The sequence below is a fragment of the Oryzias latipes genome, chromosome 15 (genome assembly GCF_002234675.1).
Source record: "Oryzias latipes chromosome 15, ASM223467v1".
NCBI classification, from domain to species: domain Eukaryota; kingdom Metazoa; phylum Chordata; class Actinopteri; order Beloniformes; family Adrianichthyidae; genus Oryzias; species Oryzias latipes.
Genome location: NC_019873.2, coordinates 21,029,456 through 21,048,130, shown reverse-complemented (window position 1 = coordinate 21,048,130; position 18,675 = coordinate 21,029,456). Strand labels below are relative to the sequence as shown.

Genomic DNA, 18,675 nt, shown 5'->3' with positions numbered 1-18,675 from the left:
ATGCAAGTGATGACTCCACCTCACACACAAATACACAGAAGCTTGCCAACTAGAACAAATGTTTAAGGTAATAAAAATAAGAAATAGACAGACACAAAGTGAACAAACATGGCATCAGGCTATCTCTGACCTTTATGTGCCATGTGGATGAGTGACGTGGGGCACTGAAACATTTTCTTTCCAGCCTCAAAGACATACCTCTTATTTCCATCTTCTAATCGTCTGAGTCTTCATCATCTGTAAAATGTAGTTGTTAACCACACTGGCAGTTGTAATAATGAGTAACACAGGGATGATAAATGTTGATTATCTCCATGGGCTTTATGGGGAAAAAAAATATATCAACGTGACGGACATTTCATCATTAGGCAATAAAGCAAAGTGCTGAAGAAGCCGCTCAATAAGCTCATTATCAAACTGACAAAGACACCTGTTAGTTCAAGCCTTTAATCACATCCAGCAAATGCAATTTTACCTCAGATCAGCTGTTAAACATCATTTGCTCTTGTAAATTCATAAACTGGAGGGTTGCCTTGGAAATCATAATAGTTTCTAATAGAAAGAAAAAAATACAATTTAAAATTGCGATGATGATAAATCAAAATACATTTTTTTGTGCCAGCAGGTAATGAGAAACAATTTGAGAGGCTGTGATTTTAAACTTTCATTACAAAGCGTGAAAGGCAAAACAAGATGAGTAATATGTCCATATGGGTGTTTTGAAAAGGGTAACTCAATTACTTTTTACCATTTCACTTCATTTAGCTTTTTCAGGATATCTTTGGACGGACAAACTTCTCTTGTTTGTTCACTCCAATCATCTTTGAAGCTATTTTCAAAACCTTCCCTGTGGTTTTTTTAAAATATAATGAAGCCGTTTTTTAGCCCAAATAAAAAAAAAAAAGTGTTGTTTTCTAGGACATAGTTTCTGCAGATTGACAGTAGTTCGTTAGAAATTCACCACTGAGTGGTGGGCGGAAGTAAGCCTGACCCCCACTTCCCATCATCCATCTGTTTACACGCTCTCCCCCTAACTTACAACTCCTCATAAGGAAAATAAAGACGTGGATCTATTTGTTTACCAGAGAATGCATGGAAATGGAGCGGGGAGGGGAGCTTGTGGCAACGCCATCACAGCTACAAGCTTTTTCCAACTACATTCTTTCGTCTGCTCCTGATGAACAATGATTTAATTAAAGAAATACACAGAAAGGCTATTTTAGGCTTACAATTTCACCAAAACATGTTAAAACACAATTTTCTTAGGAATGGGTCTTAAGGAGTTTTTAATTATTGTATTTAAAGGAATTTTAGGAGACAGAGCTAAATAGATGAGCTAATTGAGGTAGTTTTGGTATTTGAGGTTCATCATTGATTGTTATCCCACTGAATGAACTCCTAACCCCCTCAGTTTTGCAGTGAGAATTTTTTTTTCTGCAAACTTTTCTCCTAAACCTCTGAAAAATAAGAGTCCCAGCAAAACTGATTTATTATCACTGTCCCTGGAAAGCACATCTGGATATGCGCTAGCCTAAACTAATGCTGGTTATAGAATGTTTTTGCTTTTTTGCTACATTTTTGTTTTGTCTGTGTGCAACAGTTGAACAAGACTGTTGTGGTACATATACATACGTGACACTAGAGAAAGTTGTTCTGCTAAAAGTTACAATCCAGACACAGTAGTTACAGTTTTCCAAACACATTATGAAATGCACAATCTACAGCCATAATTCATAAAAAAATAAGACTTTGCAAGTGAGAAGGGAACATTTAAACGTCATTCCTTTCAATTTCATACAGGTTTATCCTTGTCATAAGTAATATTAAATATAATCATCCTTTTACGGAATTTTAACCATTGAATTACACCATTCAGTTTTATTTTAATTAAGTAGTAGATAAACTAAAGAAGTTCAAATTTGTTTTTTTCTTTATTGTGCCCAAAGTGACTTTTGATATAAAAATGAAAATGAGCTGACAATTATAAAGAGTTTTCAAGAACAACAGGTTATTCGTGCTTTTGGACCTAAGAACCATAACATTCTTAGCCAAAGAATTTGATAAAAGTGGGAGTTCAACAAGCAGTTCAGGTTCAACCACAATTGTCCACAAGTATGTTGTTCAATACATTAGTAGTTAAGAGAACTACCTAATGGAAAGCTAACATTTATTAAAAAAAAACAAATCAATGAATCCTTTTTTCTGAGTATTGCTGTCTTATCCAGTTGTATAAAAAAATTGTTAATGTTTTTTTTTTTTTCATTTAAGGTGAAATGGAGTCCTGACTTTAATGGTTCGCTGCGGATTAGCAACCTATGGCATGAAGGGGTTAAACATCAGCTTTTAATCAGCACTTAAATGTGTGTGTGTGTGTGTGTGTGTGGAAGAGAAGGAAGGAAAAGGGTGAATAAAGTAGATGAGTCCATGTCAGGGCCCAGGTGTGTGACCACCACCCCTTTCACCCTTGATTAGAGGTGGTAGTGGACAAGTGATCCATCATGGCTGTCAAAGAAAAGGAAGCAATTGGCTGGGTCTGTTTGTCGCTGACTGACTGGGAGACAATGAGAGACAGGAGGGAGACACTGTCCTTGCTTGTTGTGTGAGTTGTGTGTCTGCGGTCGTGTGGCGGCTGATGCTTAGAGGCAATCATGTCAGTGGGAGTGTCATCTCTGACTGTGAGTGGCAAGCGGGGAGCCCCACTCAGCTCAGCACAGGGCGCTGTAGAACCAAGGCTTGAACATTGTAATACATACCAATGCCATTCTTCTACTGACGGCAGTGAAATCATTTCCCTAGCAGGAAGTTTACAACTCATTTGTGGTTACAATAAATAGAAGCAGTGCATCCGTGGGTTCTTCCATGATCATCCATCATCGTTTAAGCCCCTCAGGATGTCCGTCAAAGCTGGTCATTTCGGATGAATCTGTTGCCCTCTGAGTGCTTCCCATAGTAGATGTAGCGGCACTTGGCAAACACACCTAAAAAATAAAGATCAGGACAACTTTTAAGGTTTGTGCCGTGCTCATATAAACCTGTGTTAAATAGAAAGAACTTCATTTAACCACATTTTCTATCTGTTTATGTAAAAGGTTGTTAGTAAATTTGATGAAATCTTAAAAAAAATTATTTTTGTAAAAACCTATGTTTTCTTAAACATGTAGATTAATTTAGCTCTTGATGTCTATTGATGCAAATATGCATCAAATCACATCAGCTGCAAAATGACCTTAATTTCACATCTACTTAAAAGCAAAAACATGAGTGATTTTATTTTGCTTTCATAGCTGGAAATAAACAGAGGCATCAAGGGGTTAGTATGAAATTGTTCTTCACGATTAACAGAAATATCAGTTCATCAAATTGATTTTTCTTTAATTAGAAGTTTTTTAAAACAAGTATTTGGTCTGTTTGTTATTTTTTTTTCCTTTTAGCAATGAAAGTTCCGTCAAAATTGCTAGTTCTGTAAACTCAATAAATCAAAAGACTTAATATTTCAAACAAAATTGGCTTTCGGATGGCAATTTACAAGATAAATAAGATTTAATTGTTTAAAGACCCACTCTAATTATCTTTTGATCTATTGTAAACGTTTGCCTAGTGGTCTTTTAATCATGATTATGCAGTTTTTATATATTGAAAAACCTGTGTTGTTTTCCAGGACATAATTTCTACAGAGCAGCAGTAGTTAATTAGAAATTCTCCTCTGAGTGGATGGGACAGTTTGTGTGGAGTAAGCCCGCCTCTGCTTCCCAACATCCATCTGTTTACACACCCTTTTTAAAGCCCCTCACAACCCCAACCTAACGTTACAGATGCAACAGAAATAGCAAGCAATATCGGAGCAATGCAGCCGAACAGTTTTGGGCCAAATGCCAAGAAGAGAAAAAAAAAGATCCACATGGATCTAGTCATCTATAGGTGGATTTATCAGAATGGAGCAGAGCAGGGAGCTGGTGGCTCGCTGTATTAGCCTCTTTGTCACACCTACAAGCTTTATCCAACAACATTATTTCATCTGGTAATGATTCACAAGGATTTGATGCAATTTTAGGCTAAATGTTCTTTATGTACAATCTTCATCATGAAAAAACTCCACAAGAACATGTTAACAACTCTAATATAAAACAATATATTTAAAAGGTTGCTATGATTTGGGCAACTTTTATTTTTTTGGACAACAAATCCCAAACTTTTTTGACTCCTGTTATCCAGAAAGCTATAGTCTGTTTTGTGATACAAAGAGCTAAGAGTTTTTCTTTCCACTTCTCAAACTGGTCTGTTCCACGATGGAATTGATATCTGATGGTTAAAGTGATGAGAGCAAAATTTATTAACGTAACATATTTTATTTGGGGTTATACCATGGTCCGGTTGAATACTCGATTCTGATTGGCTGCTGGGTATGCGTTAAAACCTGATAACCGCACGGTGAAAAAAGAAGTTCCGGTCGGCTAGCTTAAATGATTTGTATCACTGCGCCGGCTTCTGTAAAACAACCTTTTGCTTCATCATCTGGGCAAAAACAAGCGGTAAGCGATTAACTTTCCCTCTGAATTGATGCTTTATTCAACCCATCGGGACGATCAGCATATATATATCACCTAATCTTGACTGCAGCGGTGGTGCTGCGCGACGCGGACTATATGTTACGTCCATCACGTAACATATTCGTCATTAACCCTTACGTAACAGCTCTGAGGATATTAAGCATTATTGCCTCATGACATAATTCATTAAAGAATCATGGAAAAACTGGATTGCATTACAAATTTAATCCAATTTTCTTTTATTTCATTACATCAATACAAAATATACAGTTTAATATGATAAACAGACAAAAATAAAAATATAATAAATCACACACCAAACGAACATGCGATGAGATAAAGACATTAAGGACGTTCTTGGTGTAATAAGAGATGGCGCTGTCTAAGAAGAGGGCTGCCCAGAATTGTGCAGGTCGTTTGCTCTGATGCTGATGTCACAGCCCCTTGCATCGCCACTTGATGAATGTGGCTGGCTGCACCTATGTGTCACCTCTTGCCAAATGAGGCAAGGACAAGTGGCATTAGTGCTGTCAATGATCCTCTGACAGCAGAACAGATACAGCTTTCAGCAGTTTTTCTAAATAGACATCAAGTACGTTACAGGAGGAGGGAAAGGAAAGACAGATGAGGGAGGCGGCGGCGCCGTAGGATGAGGGGTGCTCCAATCGTCCAATCACATATTCCAAAGAGACATTGTCAAGAGCAGGAAGAGAATGGCAACTAAGTGACAGAAGGGAGAGACGGGGACAGAGATACTGGTGCCATATTAGTGCCAAGCATATTCTGATGCCACCCTCAATTCTAACCAAACCTGACACGCCGCTCTCTTTCCCCGTTCTGTCTGACTCTTTAAAGTAGGCTCTACAATGTCTCACGCACACATATATGTGCTTGCATGGAGTGCACAGATATGCATATAAAGCGACACGCACACACCAGTTCCTTGCAGCAGTGGTGGGTGTTCTGTCAGGCGGAGGAGTAGTATGGCAGAAGCAGAAGTCCACAGGCCCGAGGACAAGCTCAGTCAATCTAAATCTGGACTTTGTAGTGCAGCAGTGCTCATTTCCCCTCATAGCACAGCTACTTGAGGTGATCCAAACACAAGCGTGTGAGAAGCTGTCACCTCAGATAAAATCCAGGACCAGCTCCATGCCTGCCTGCTCCCCTGGTAGATACATGAGAGTGTGTGAGTGCCGCTCTGACAACGAGGAGGTTGGGAGTGGAAGGGATGAATTCCAGCTGCCGCGATTTGCCTTGGGATATAGGTGCCACAGTTGGACTTGACACCACAGGACTCAAAAAAATCTCACAGTGCTCTGATCGCACGGTTGCTGGGATCTTTCACATATTCACAGCACACCCAGCAAGAAACTAACTCCCTCCAGAAGTCAGGCCCTTAAAGAGATTACCCGCTCAGACCAGAAGCAGGGCTCCTATAAGACATTACCTAGCGGGGGAATGTTTGTAGGTTGCAACCAAAGCCTTTAATAGATAACCTTCACAGATGAAGGGACTAAAGCTAAAAAAGCCGGAAGCCTTCACACTCTGCTGAGCTTGTCACTAGCCTGTAGGGACCATAAAGGATTGGAAGGACTACATTAGGTGATGTTACAGAACCAAGAAGAAACTTCCATAAAACACGAGACCTGTAGCTCTCCAATGGTGTTAATATACTAGGGGTGTAACGATTCATTTAAACACTGATTTGATACATATCATAATTTTTGGTTGATGTAGATGATGTTGGTTTATTTTGAATGATACGATTCACTAACCGAAAAATCAATCTAAGACATCTTTAGCCGAAATTCAACTTTGAATTTTTCAATGACGGTTTGGTATAATGTTCCAATAATGTTCCGTTTACGTGGAAAAACAACAGTGGACTAAACTTTATGAAACTAAAATGTGAATGGATTTACCATTAATTGCTGTTTGTGTGTTTGTTTGTACACGTTTAATTTACACTTGATTAACTTGCAAGAAATACAAGGAATTTGGAAAACTTCATTTGCTTGGTTCAGTAACCAGGTATTTATTTATGAGTCATAAGGGTTGAAGTGTTTTGGCTAAAGATGTCCTGAATCGATCTTAGGTCAGTGAATCAGAGCGAATCGGATCGTTCAACTATGAATTGGATCATCAACCACAAATTATGATATAAACTGACTATCGTCAAAATGAATCGTTAAAGTTTCAGTTTCCACGGATTGGAGTGTAATGATGGTCGATCATTTTTTGCCGCCATCATATGTCTGTTGTCCGCTGCGACGTACTTGGTCGTTTGACGTTATAATAATATAAACCTACCATGCCCCAACCTAAATGGTATTTTCCAGTATCTATTATAATAAATTTATTTCATTTTGAAACAATTTTATAATAGTATAGGTCGATCTGGTTGGATTGAAGGAATGTACTGTAAATGGATTCATTGATTATTAATCGTTATACCCCTATATTATACTGCACACGTATGAAATTGCAAAGACAAAAAAAAAAAAGAAAACATGAGGACTAAGAATCAGTCCGGTTCCCCAGAGGTACAAAGTATACAAACGTGAAAGTCCTTCTTTAAGCATATTAAGCAGTGTTTTAAGTTCATAAACAAACCACCTCTATTCACGGAATTCTCTTCACAGCGAGGGCTTGCTCTCATTAGAGGAGAAACCAGGAGAGTGATGCGATAACTGGTGGAAGGAGAGAACCAAAAAAGCAAAATTATCTCAAACAACAGCATGTGGGTAGACTCTCATACCTGTGGCGTTCTTTCTAATTTCCGCCATATCTTCTGGGTATCCCAACTCACAGACGACTGCACTAGACTCAGAACTTACACTTCCAGCAAACACACAACCCCCAGACACAAAGGCATACAATAAAACCAGTGGGAAGTTTCACTGAAATGATGAATTAACTAGGTGACGAGAAGGCTAACGTTTCCATCAGTCCCTGGTGGAAGAATACTTAAGCCGATGTAGTGCATGTGTCCTAAACCCTTGTTCCCTAAGAGGTAGAGCCTAATTCTTTGTCTTTATTAAAAGACTACAGTTGGTTCTCGGTATCCTTGTCCTGGGGATACTTTGAGTGTCGATTCATCATCACAAGTCATGTTCTTAGAGCTGATTACCCAAAGCAGGCGTCCTCTCTGCAAGAGCTTAATGGGCATCATGTGACTAGTTGTATAAAACACAAAGAGGATATAGATAGATAGTCTTTATTGTCATTGCAACATTGTACAACGAGATTAAGGTGCAAAAATAGTCAAATAGTAAAAATAGTAAAAAAAATAAAATCACAATAAATAGTATAAAAACAATATAAAATACAGCAGACATAACCCACACACGCGTGAACATTCTGTCATGTTTCCATTTATGGCTTGTTCTTTACAGCGTTTAATGTAGTTATTGCTACGGGATAAAAACTTTCCTTGAATCTGTCAGTCCTTGTTTTGATTGACCTGAACCTTCTCCCTGATGGCAACAGTTCAAAGAGGGAGTGTCCAGGGTGTGAAATGTCCTTAAGAATGTCCTGGGCTTTTTTGAGGCAGCGCGAGTTGTGGAGTTCTTCCAGAGGGGGGAGAGGGCAGCCAGTGATCTTCTGTGCCGTGTTAATGACCCTCTGAAGAGCTTTCCTCTGAGCCACTGTGCATCTGCTGAACCACACACAGACACAGTACGTGAGGATGCTCTCAATAGAGCATCGATAAAAGGACACCAGCAGTCTCTGGGAGATGTTGTTCTTCCTGAGCACCCTTAGGAAGTGCAGTCTCTGCTGGGCCTTTTTTAGCAGCTCAGAGGTGTTTACTCCCCAGGTTAGATCCCTTCATTATAAAAATGTTGTTTTCATTCTTAATTATCCATTTCTGGAAAGTATATGTTGAAAGACTTAAAAGAGAAATGAGCACTGCAAAAGGCCAAAGCAACAGGAAACTGTGGGGGTGTATAGCGACAATGATAGACTTAAGATTAAGACTTCTACCTAAAAAGGAAATTGCCCAAATGTTAGCAACAAAACACTAGAGGGTTATTGCATTGGAGTCAGAGTTCTACAGTGTTGTAAACCCTTGTGTTCTTGAGCCACAGTTATCCAGGTTTGACTTTTAATACATTGAATCATAGCATAATTTGTAGCTTCTGATACGTTTTCTGTGATGGCACTTTGTTGTTTTTACATTTTAATAAGATAAACCTACCATGCCTCAATCCAAATGACATTTTCCAATATCAATTATAATCAATTTATTTCATTTTTCAAATGATTGTGTAAAAGAAAAAGTCAATTTGATTAATAGCTTGCCTCAGACGGATCGATCTGGAATAGAAATTGTTACATCCTTAATTTTAAATGACTATGTTATTTGGAACCAATCAAAACACAAATTTGACAGAATTCTCCTGGTATCTTTACCACAGTTCATCAGAACAAACGATCATCTATTTTAGAGTGTACACTACCCCTTCCATACTTCATAGGGAAGATTACAATATTAAGGTCAGTCTTACCCTTGTGGGCATATGCAGACAGCATGAACTGGCCTTTATAGTTCTGCTACCTGACCTGAAAGTGACAGGTATCTGCAAAGTCTAATGTTACTCCTTCCATTTGAGTTATCTTTAGCAAAGAAAGAATTAGGGTTACATGAAATAGAAAAGAAAGGAGGGTACAGGGGCAAGCTTCCTGTTGGAATTTTGTTAAAAGTGAACACTGACACAGTTTGCTTTTTTCCACCTAAATTAAATCAGGATTAACAGTTTTCTTTTTTACTTTTAATTTTTAAGTTTTCATGTTTTTTTCTCACAAGGGGACATTTTCTTGATGATGTCAATGAACCCAAAGACACTATTGGTAGTATTAATCTATTCATAACAGATGATGCAGGTGATTATAATGGGAGGAGTTCAATTCCAAGCTTGCTTTGGGTAAAAAAGGGCTTAGTCTAAAACCAGGAATGAGAAATCCCAGAGCCAGCATTCCTCCATGTTTTCAAAATATCCGCACTCTTCCCACTGCTCCTTATATAGATCAGGAGTTTCTAGTTTTTCAGAAGAGTTAAGTTTGTTGGAAAACGAGCAGCAACGTTGCCCTTGGTGCTCATCCCTCAACACTGATGCTGGAATCTTTAGGAAAGTTCTGCAACTGTCTGACAATGAGTTAATGGAGTGATGAAGATAAAAAAAATAACAAAGGGAAAGATAGTTACAATTCCCCTTTTTTAATATCAGGCAAATGCACTTAGTGTCATGAAAAACACAACAAATACTAATTAAAAGAGAGGAATAACTTTTGACTCCCATTTGAACCAAAACAATGAAGCAAAACTTGCCCATTCAGGATATATCTGACCTATAAATGACATGTGGTGACAATCATGGAGCTAAAAAAAAGTGGTATAAAAGTAGACGTACAGAAACCAATAGATCACATGAGCACATCTGACAAACGTTTCTCAAACAGAAAAGCCACACTTGGTCTTCACAGACATTCTTGGTCAGTTTGATGATCGACTAAGTTAAGCCTTTAATATTAGAGCTTTGGCTCTAGTGTTGACATTCTTTACCATAACTCTTTAACTGTCTATGCACTTATCGTAATTCCAGTGGATTCTAAAGCGAAGAAAAGCAACCAAGCACCAATACGTGCCACTTTGCAGCAGTGAAGTGCTCACACAGACAACGTCAATCTGCCGAAAACCCCTGAGTCAGCATAATCTGATTCGGGTCTAGTTTGACACATGTGACATAAGCGGTCGAAGAGTAACGTCAACATCTCCGGTGTTAAAGGGTAAAAATTTCCTACAGTTTGATCTGAGGCAGCGCTTTAGCAGCTGGAGGGCCAAAAGGGTTTCTCCTTCCTAGAACTAACTCTTGCTTTGTTTCAAAGTCTGTCTTTTTCTCTAGGTTTGTACTCATACTTTTTTGATATAGTTGTCTTCTAGCGTAGAAGACCCTGAGGTGTACCTGGATGCTGCTTGGTGTACTGTTGTGGGTTATTGTACAATGCAAAGGTCATCTTTGTTAAAAGTAAAGTGGGAATCTGGTCCAAAAAAGACAAGTGCACTGAATTTTCCACCCTTCAGGTTTATTCTCTTTCTTCTACATATATGTGTTTTCAAACTCTGCTACATTTTTCTCTTTTTTTTTATAGAAGTTGTTTGACTGTTTTCATATTAATTCTTTTTCTCCAAAATGAAATAAAAATTCTACCTCTAAGACTTTATCTTTCATGCACTCCACTTTGATGATGTGACTACTGTGTTTTTTGAATTTTTTTTTCCTTTTATCTCAGCCACTGAGAACACAACACTAGCGTGTTTTCTAAATTGCATGAAATCACGGCATGCTTCAAAACCCAGCATTAAACCAGTGCACACTTAGAAGAAAAAGGTTTAGGGGGAATCAGAGAGGAAAGCTGATGGAGTAGATTTAATGATTGTTCGCTGCTTAAATCCAGCTTGACTTATTTCAAGGGTCATCAATATGTCAAAGAAAGACATATTCAACGGATGTAGCTGCATCAAGGTTATCTGTTCTTGGTATAAATTCATTATCTGTGGTCCAGGATTTTTGGTCTGATGTTCTTTACCTTTATTCACTTCTTTTTTTAGCTTCATCTCATTTTCCTTCATTTTATTTTAATCATTTTCAGACTTTGATTAAGTACGTTTTCCCACTGACTACAATTGTCTACCTCTTCTTTTAAATTCCCCTCTTTGAGTTTCACAGTTTTTTTCCCCTTAAAAACATACTGTACACAAACAGTAAACCTAACAGTCAAATCAAACAAGTTATTTGCTGTTATGGTGAGGTACTGGGAATTTTAGAATGACACTACAAAACTTGGTGTGAACTTTAACATGAGAATTGGAGCAAAGCATGCCGTCAAGAAAAAACAAAAGAACTGAGTTGTCTTTTTTCTCATAGGTTAGTGCAAGACAAAGTTATTTCATTATTTCAACAAGTCACCTTTAAAAAACTTTAAAAATATTTTGTTGAATTTTTTTTTTTTACATTAATCACATTACACTCACATACACACATATATATTAAAAGTATTAACTAATAATGAGAGTTATTTCTTAATTAAAATGGCGTATACTTATATAGCCCTTTTCTACCTACAAGGCCCAAAGTGCTTTACCGTCACACAGATTCACACACTGGTGGCGGCTCCGCTGCCAAACACTGGCACCAACCTCCCACCAGAGGCAACCTGGGGTTCAGTGTCTTGCCCAAGGGCACATCGACTCATGGGCATGCAAGGCGGGAATTGAACCTGCAAACTTACGATCATGGGTTGACTGCCCTACCGCTGCACCACGGCCGCCCAAAATTAATTAACTAATTAGAGATTAGTGCTTTTTACTTGAATGTTTTGTTTATGTCTTCTTATTGTATTTTAAGGGTTAGGGAGTAACTACATTACAATTATTGGCCCACAAGATTTTCCATCAGAGTCACATGATTTACTTCTTTTTTTGTTTTTTTCGAATTATTTTCTGATTATAATTATAGGAATCCTTAAATACATGAAAATATTCAGTTTTTGCTTGATGTCTTGCTTACAAATGTTCAAAATTCTCATTTATTTTATTTTTATATCAGTGAAATAATAGCTCTTGGTGGAAAACATCTTAGATTTTAATAAAAGTACCATCAGCATTAGAAGTAAGTTTAAAAATGCTGAAACCTAAAGTTAATTACAAAATAAAATATCACAGACTACTTCAAATCACACATGTATTTATCTTCAGTGGGTTTTTCGTGCTGTTGTATAGAAAGTTTTTGTTCTTGCCAGCAGATCAACCCAACTTTTGGTTTTGATTTTCTGTCATCATGTGAGTTATTTGGCAGTGAAAATAGAGTGCTTTTATGTTTTATAATTAAAGTTAGGTTTAAAAAAAAACAATCAAAAGCAAGGAAAGCTTGATTTATTACTTTAAAAATAACCTGGACATGTGTCTCATTGATTGTGCTGTACAAGTGATACAACTTTCTTTTTCTCCACTGAAACTTAACACCTGCTTTGAGGTGAAGAAACTAAGAAAAATAAATGTCAGATGAGGGACATTTGCAGCCAAATATTAGGAGCATAAAAATGCACGGATCTCTGCACACCTCCTCTGATCGAGGGGTTATTTAAAAGTTTATGGGATCGGATTGTATCGTGCATGCACCAACTGACAGCCGTCCTGACAGTATTGATCTCTAAATGTTAGCTTTGGTTTGTTTTAACATACAAAGTATGTTTGATTGTGTAGACACTTGGATTCCTGGGAATAACATGCTTTGTTGATGACAGGGGTCAGAAATGACTAGTTTTAGGCACCGGAATGGGAACAGAAAACAACAAGGAAACTGTTAATATATGTGTTTAACACACACCCTAAATTGTCCATAGGTATAAATGTTAGTGTGATGGGGTGTGTGATTTGTGGCCCTGCGGTTGGCGACCTGTCCAGGGTGTCCCCTAATTTTTTTTTTTAACTTGTCCTGTCCAACAGCTGGGAAATCAGATGAGAGCTGAAGGCCCCTTGTGTTGGACATATTTTACTTTAACAACAGGGGTTATGAATCTTCAGACAAACCAGAGGTATGTCTGAATAAACCCCTTTTGTAATCGAGAGGGGGTATAGGAGGGTGATTATAGAGGGGGGGGGGGTAAAACCATAAAGCAAGTTGCTGGATGGTTATAATCATTAAACATACCTGTTGGCTCCACAAATGTTCACATGTCAACATGTACACAATACAAATAATGTTCACACACGCATACCTATGCATTCAAATCAACTAGTGTGAAACATTTCATTCAATCATTATTTGTGCAAAGGTGAGCTAACACCTATGCTCAAGTGATTGTTTAAGTTCTTCTAAAATGGATGATGGAATAAAAAAAGAAGGAGAGAGAGTGCCCAGCCATCCCCACACCAAGACCCCCACCGCAGCGGCAACTAACACCCCCCTAACACCCGGATGTCCCCTGCTTTTGCCCACGAGTGGCTGGGATATAGGCTCTGGCAGCCCAGGGACCCCAAAAGAGACAAAATGGGTTTCGAAGATGAATCAATCAATGATGAATATCAATTAATTAATTCATTCATTTATGAATGAATTAATCCAGATATGCAAATCACAATAAAGCGAAAACTGAAAAACATTTGTGAAAATACCCTTAAAGTTATTTTTGCTTTTTAGTTTACGCCATGTTGGGTTCAGATCGTGTTTGATGGTTCAACTTTCTGCATCCCGTGTTTCTGTTAATTAGTCTTGAGTGTATTTCAGTCATTGGTTGATCTTAGCTCTTCCTGTCATAACCCCCTTTTAGCCCAATTGCCACATGAGTTTTTATTAACAAATGCATCTCATAATTAAAAGCAAAAACTTTTCAAGTTTTAAGTTTAAGTTTTAATGTTCTTTGTTTATCTTTGTTGATTCTTGTCCAGAGCTCCCTTGAAAAAGAGATTTTTAACCTCAATGGGACCCCCTCTGGTTCAATAAAGGTAAAATAAAAAGGTTTATTAACCTTTTACACCAGAGTTTTAGCTCCAGTGGATTCTAAAGTGGAGAACAGTAGCCTTGCACTGATTTACATCTATGCAATTAACCTTAATTAGCTTACTCTGTTGTTGGAAAAAGCTGTTTTGCGCTGTTTTGCAACATTTTATGTTAATATGTGTTGTATAACAGCAAAAAGCAGCTTTATAGCGTCAGAATCAGCTGATTCACACTTCCTGCATGTTTTCCAAAGGTCTAGCATGTTCTAATTGGCTGGAAACACCTTAACCAGGTAATCAGTCATGAGTAGGGCTTGGATGTCTGGAAATTATTCAGACACACCGGCCCTTGAGGCCTGGAGTTGCCTATTCCTGAGTCGAAAATGGTCAAATAGTTACTTTATAATCAAAGAGCGTGGAGTATTTAGGTGTCCCAAGTGACATCTTCAGTGTTAAAGGGTTACTTACATTTTTCAAAATTTACCACATCTGGTATTTAGGTCCTCCACACAGCTTTATTCCTGCTAGAAAGTAGTTTAGTCATCCAAAAAAAACATTTTAACATAAAAGTATAAATGTAATATATACTGTATGTATAAAATTATCCTTCTTGAAAGTTAGTGGTTCTTTAGGTGTCAACTCTTGTTGCCCGGTTCAGTAACTTTCAAAAAAGTATCAACATGTTTGTTCTTTTGGCTAAAGTTCAACATAAAATGTCAGTTTTTATGGTTATCGTACTCACCCCAAATTCACACATTAGTAAAAAAGGGCCTTAAATAAGATCAAGAAGATGAACAGAAATCTATAGTGAGAAATTAAAGTGACAAGATGGGAGGAGACAATAACGTCACCATCAATATGGGGTTCATCTCATTATCTTTTATATGATGTGACTTTCTCAAGAAAACCATAAACGTGTTATGTGACAAACTGTAACTGAATTATTCTTCACTCAATCTGTTCCCATAGGCTGCCTCGTCCATTAGTTGTGTTTTCACCACTGGGGTGTCAATCGTCTCTCTTGGGTCTCAAACATATGCGCCGTTTGCAACTTAAAAAGAATTTAGGGTGACATTTGACCTTCACCAGTAAAATATATTTAGTCCATTAAACATAAATACCTGTCATAATGATGCATGCCCCAGGGTTTATGCATTTTCTGCTCCCCTCTTGTCGGTTTACTGCGGCCAAACAACTGCAGTGCCTGCATGTTCTCAACTTTGGCGTATTGATTAAACTTTTAAATAGCTGCCATATAACCCTGAGACATCAGGAAGATTAATTTGCGTCAATGTTCATCTGTAATTCATTAGCCATTTATACTCTCCACATTTACACGAGCTATCGGGCAGAAGCATCCCATTTTTCACCAAGACAAAGACTGGGGAGAGGGCAGAGAGGGGGGAGGAAAGGAAGGAGGGATGGAGAGACAAGAAGAAGGGGATTATATGGCGCAAGTAGTACTCCAGCCTGTCAAGAATGAATAAAAACCTGTTGTTTTGATCGAGTTCCTAAAAAACAATAAAATAAAATAAAGCACTCAGTACAATTTCTTAGAAAATATTGAAATTTATCCGATACCATATTCGCGTCGGATGGTTCAGGCTTCCACGGCGTGCGTTCATTTCTGATAATGCACACTTCGTCTACCATTAACCCTTATGTAATTGTGCAAAAGCTACGGTAGGCCTATATGCTGAATTTTAATTGATGTAGAACATTTAGATACAGCTACACACACTTACATTAAAGTAGCTCTTGTTTGTAACTCTTTTTAGGTACCGGTAAATTATAACAATTTCTGAGTTTAAGTGAGAGCGTGCGACTGTAAGGTGTTTAGAACCTGGGTATATGAGGTGACTAATAAAAAAAACACAAGAGGATCACTGAAGAATAAAAATAGGGAGATTGTGTTTGGGTGATGGAGAGTTGAAGGATTTGCTATTACTACAGGTTGATAGGCTGTCAGAAGAGAAATGCTGGATTGTGGCTCAACCAGCCCCGATCAATATCAAGCAGCGAGTTTTGTCAAATGATTCTCCTTGGAGAGCAACAATAACAAATTCTTTCTGTTTTCACGTGCTTGGAAGGGGGCATTCTTGCAGATAAAGGCAAGGGTGTGATTAACTGACAAAATGAACCTAAAACTGCTAAAAGTGTCATTAAAAAGACATCCAATTCACAGACCAGCTCAGCTTTAAATATGAAAAAGGAGTGTAAACATGCTCAACAACCATAATCAAACACTAACATTATCTTTTGATGCATGCATTACAGTTACAACCAAACACATGCCCGCTGGTTATCACTCATTCCACTTTAAACTCATGAAGGGAATTGAGTTTTGAGGCGCATGCACTTTAACTGTGCAAGATTACCATTGTAGGAGCTGATGGGGGGAAAAAAGTGAAATTAATTTCAGTGACATTTATTTCACACAGCCTTAGGAAAGTAGTGGTAACAGAGGCTCTGGAGCCTCAAGATAAGGAGATGATGGGTTTTTTTGGGGGTGGGGGATTTTTAAAGCATTTGTTCTAAAGGCATCCACTAACATCTAGTCAAAACTTACCTTGGATGTGGGGAGAAAAAAAACAACAAAATCCTTCAAGCACAATCGTGACAAGCTGATTATTTACTGCTAGATTTCATTTATCCTTGAGGGCACGTGAAGCCACTAATGACGCAAGTAATCATAAGTGCTCATTTTCTCTGTCAACATGTAGATCACAAATCACCACCCATGCACACCACACACTCTGACACTGATCGATTGTGTTCTTCATTACCCGCAGGATTTCTAATTAAAAGAAAACCACAGATAAGTGGTTCAAACCTCTGACCAAAATAGAAAGAAAAAGTGAAAATTGCAATTAGAGGTTTTACTGTGTTCGTTAATGGCACCGTTAATAACAGCGACTGGTGAGTCACTCAATGAAGGTTTAATCACTGGGACAGGATTCAATAACAAAAGAGCATAGGCTACTATTAATCACTAGAGAGTTATAACTTCACTGTTCATCTCTTTGACATTGGAGAAACCAATGAATTAATGATGCTTTCCATCTGAACACATTAAATAATAATTATCAGGCAAAACGGCATGAAAGAGACTTCATAATGAACCCCATTATCAGGTCAATTACAAACACAAAAACTATTGGGAGCAAAGCAGCTAGCCATTGCAGAAAGGACAGCTGCAGCCTTATCAGGTACCTTCCCTTGAAAATGTCTTGAGAAGTTGACAAACACTTAGAGGACATTGGAACTCTGACTGGTGTTTAGTCAAGCGTTCACTGAGCAACAGGGAGCACATTGAAAATTGGCTAGCAAAAGATAAATGACATGACAATGACAGTGTTTTGCTAGCTTTAAAGTAATGTCAGTCGCTAAGTGTCATGTTAACTAAACTCAAGTACACAGACAGGGATGGACTTCATGCACCGGTGGAGAGAATGGCATCTCGCTGCTTGTCAGTTGCAATTTCCGTCAAATCCCAGATAGCCGGTGAACTCTCCCTACTGGAGTTTTTACACATGGATACAAAGGTGCATTGATAATTCAGTTGAATCGTTCAGTATTGTCCTTAAGTAACACGTACAAAGGCTCATCATAAAGCTTTTCCCTTTCGCTGCACTCCTTTAGTCCTCCAGCTTTCTTTTGATGGAGACATCAATTACTGCACGGCTGCTACCAGACACCCTCTTACACAAACAGCCTGTCAACTTCCAGTGGGACGCATATCAATACTAATCCTAGGTTTTCACCTGCCGAACCCGGCTGCCTGCACATGCCACACCAGTGTGCCACGGGTTGGGTTTCACACTTCCTGTGCCCTTCAGACTTCAAACGCTTATTTCTTTCCATTTTGGTCCTGCTAACTGACTGGCCAGTCAAGCCCACACTGAGAGCCCATTATTACAGTCATTTCAGCGCCCATCCTGACGCCTGTTAGGCAGTTCTCTACCTGGGGCTCCTGCTCTCCGCCTGCCCGACTGAGTGCCTGGCCAGCCAAACAATGATTGGACATGACATGGTGACAGAAAACAATTGAGAAGGGCAATAGAAATAAAAGAACAGGGAGGCACAGAGACACAGGGGCAAAGGAAGGTGCGCATGTTAGCCGAGGCCCTTGTAGCATAGGGTGTGCCTATCAACACGGATAAGCATTAGTTGGGAACAGCATGTCACAATGATAGAGTGGTTGGATCACTCACATCAGGGCTTCATCTGACTGGAAGATATCAATCTCCAGGCCAAATCTAAAGGGACATGGTAAAATATCCTTTAACATGCTCCTCACTCATGCCTTTGTCTGTCCTGTTTCTGTCTCTTTCACAGCTGAAAATGTGCGTAACCACCATTGTTGGAGGAAAATCGACCATGCTCATTTTCACATCCCATTTCCTCTGTCTATAGCACTGACAGTCAAATGATGATGGGAAAAATGGTACCTTGACACGTGGCATTTAGCACAATTTGTCACTAAATGTTGCAAAAAGAAAAAAGTGAAAAAGCAAATCTCATTACATAGGATGAAGTAAGATGTTTGTTTTATATGTTTTATATAAAAACTCAATTATGACCTGACACATCCAGTCCTACTATTAGAAAGTAGATAAGAAAACATAC

General features: G+C 38.3%; 1 protein-coding gene across 1 annotated transcript in view; it reads right to left on the bottom strand.

Moving 5' to 3' along the window:
• Positions 1-433: 433 nt before the first annotated feature.
• Positions 434-18,675, bottom strand: part of lrmda (leucine rich melanocyte differentiation associated) — a 238,599-nt gene continuing 220,357 nt past the window's right edge. The window contains exon 7 of the mRNA XM_011484417.3: positions 434-2,978. Coding sequence (XP_011482719.1) covers positions 2,899-2,978 — 80 coding nt within the window. The 3' untranslated portion in view covers positions 434-2,898. The remainder of the gene's footprint in view (positions 2,979-18,675) is intronic.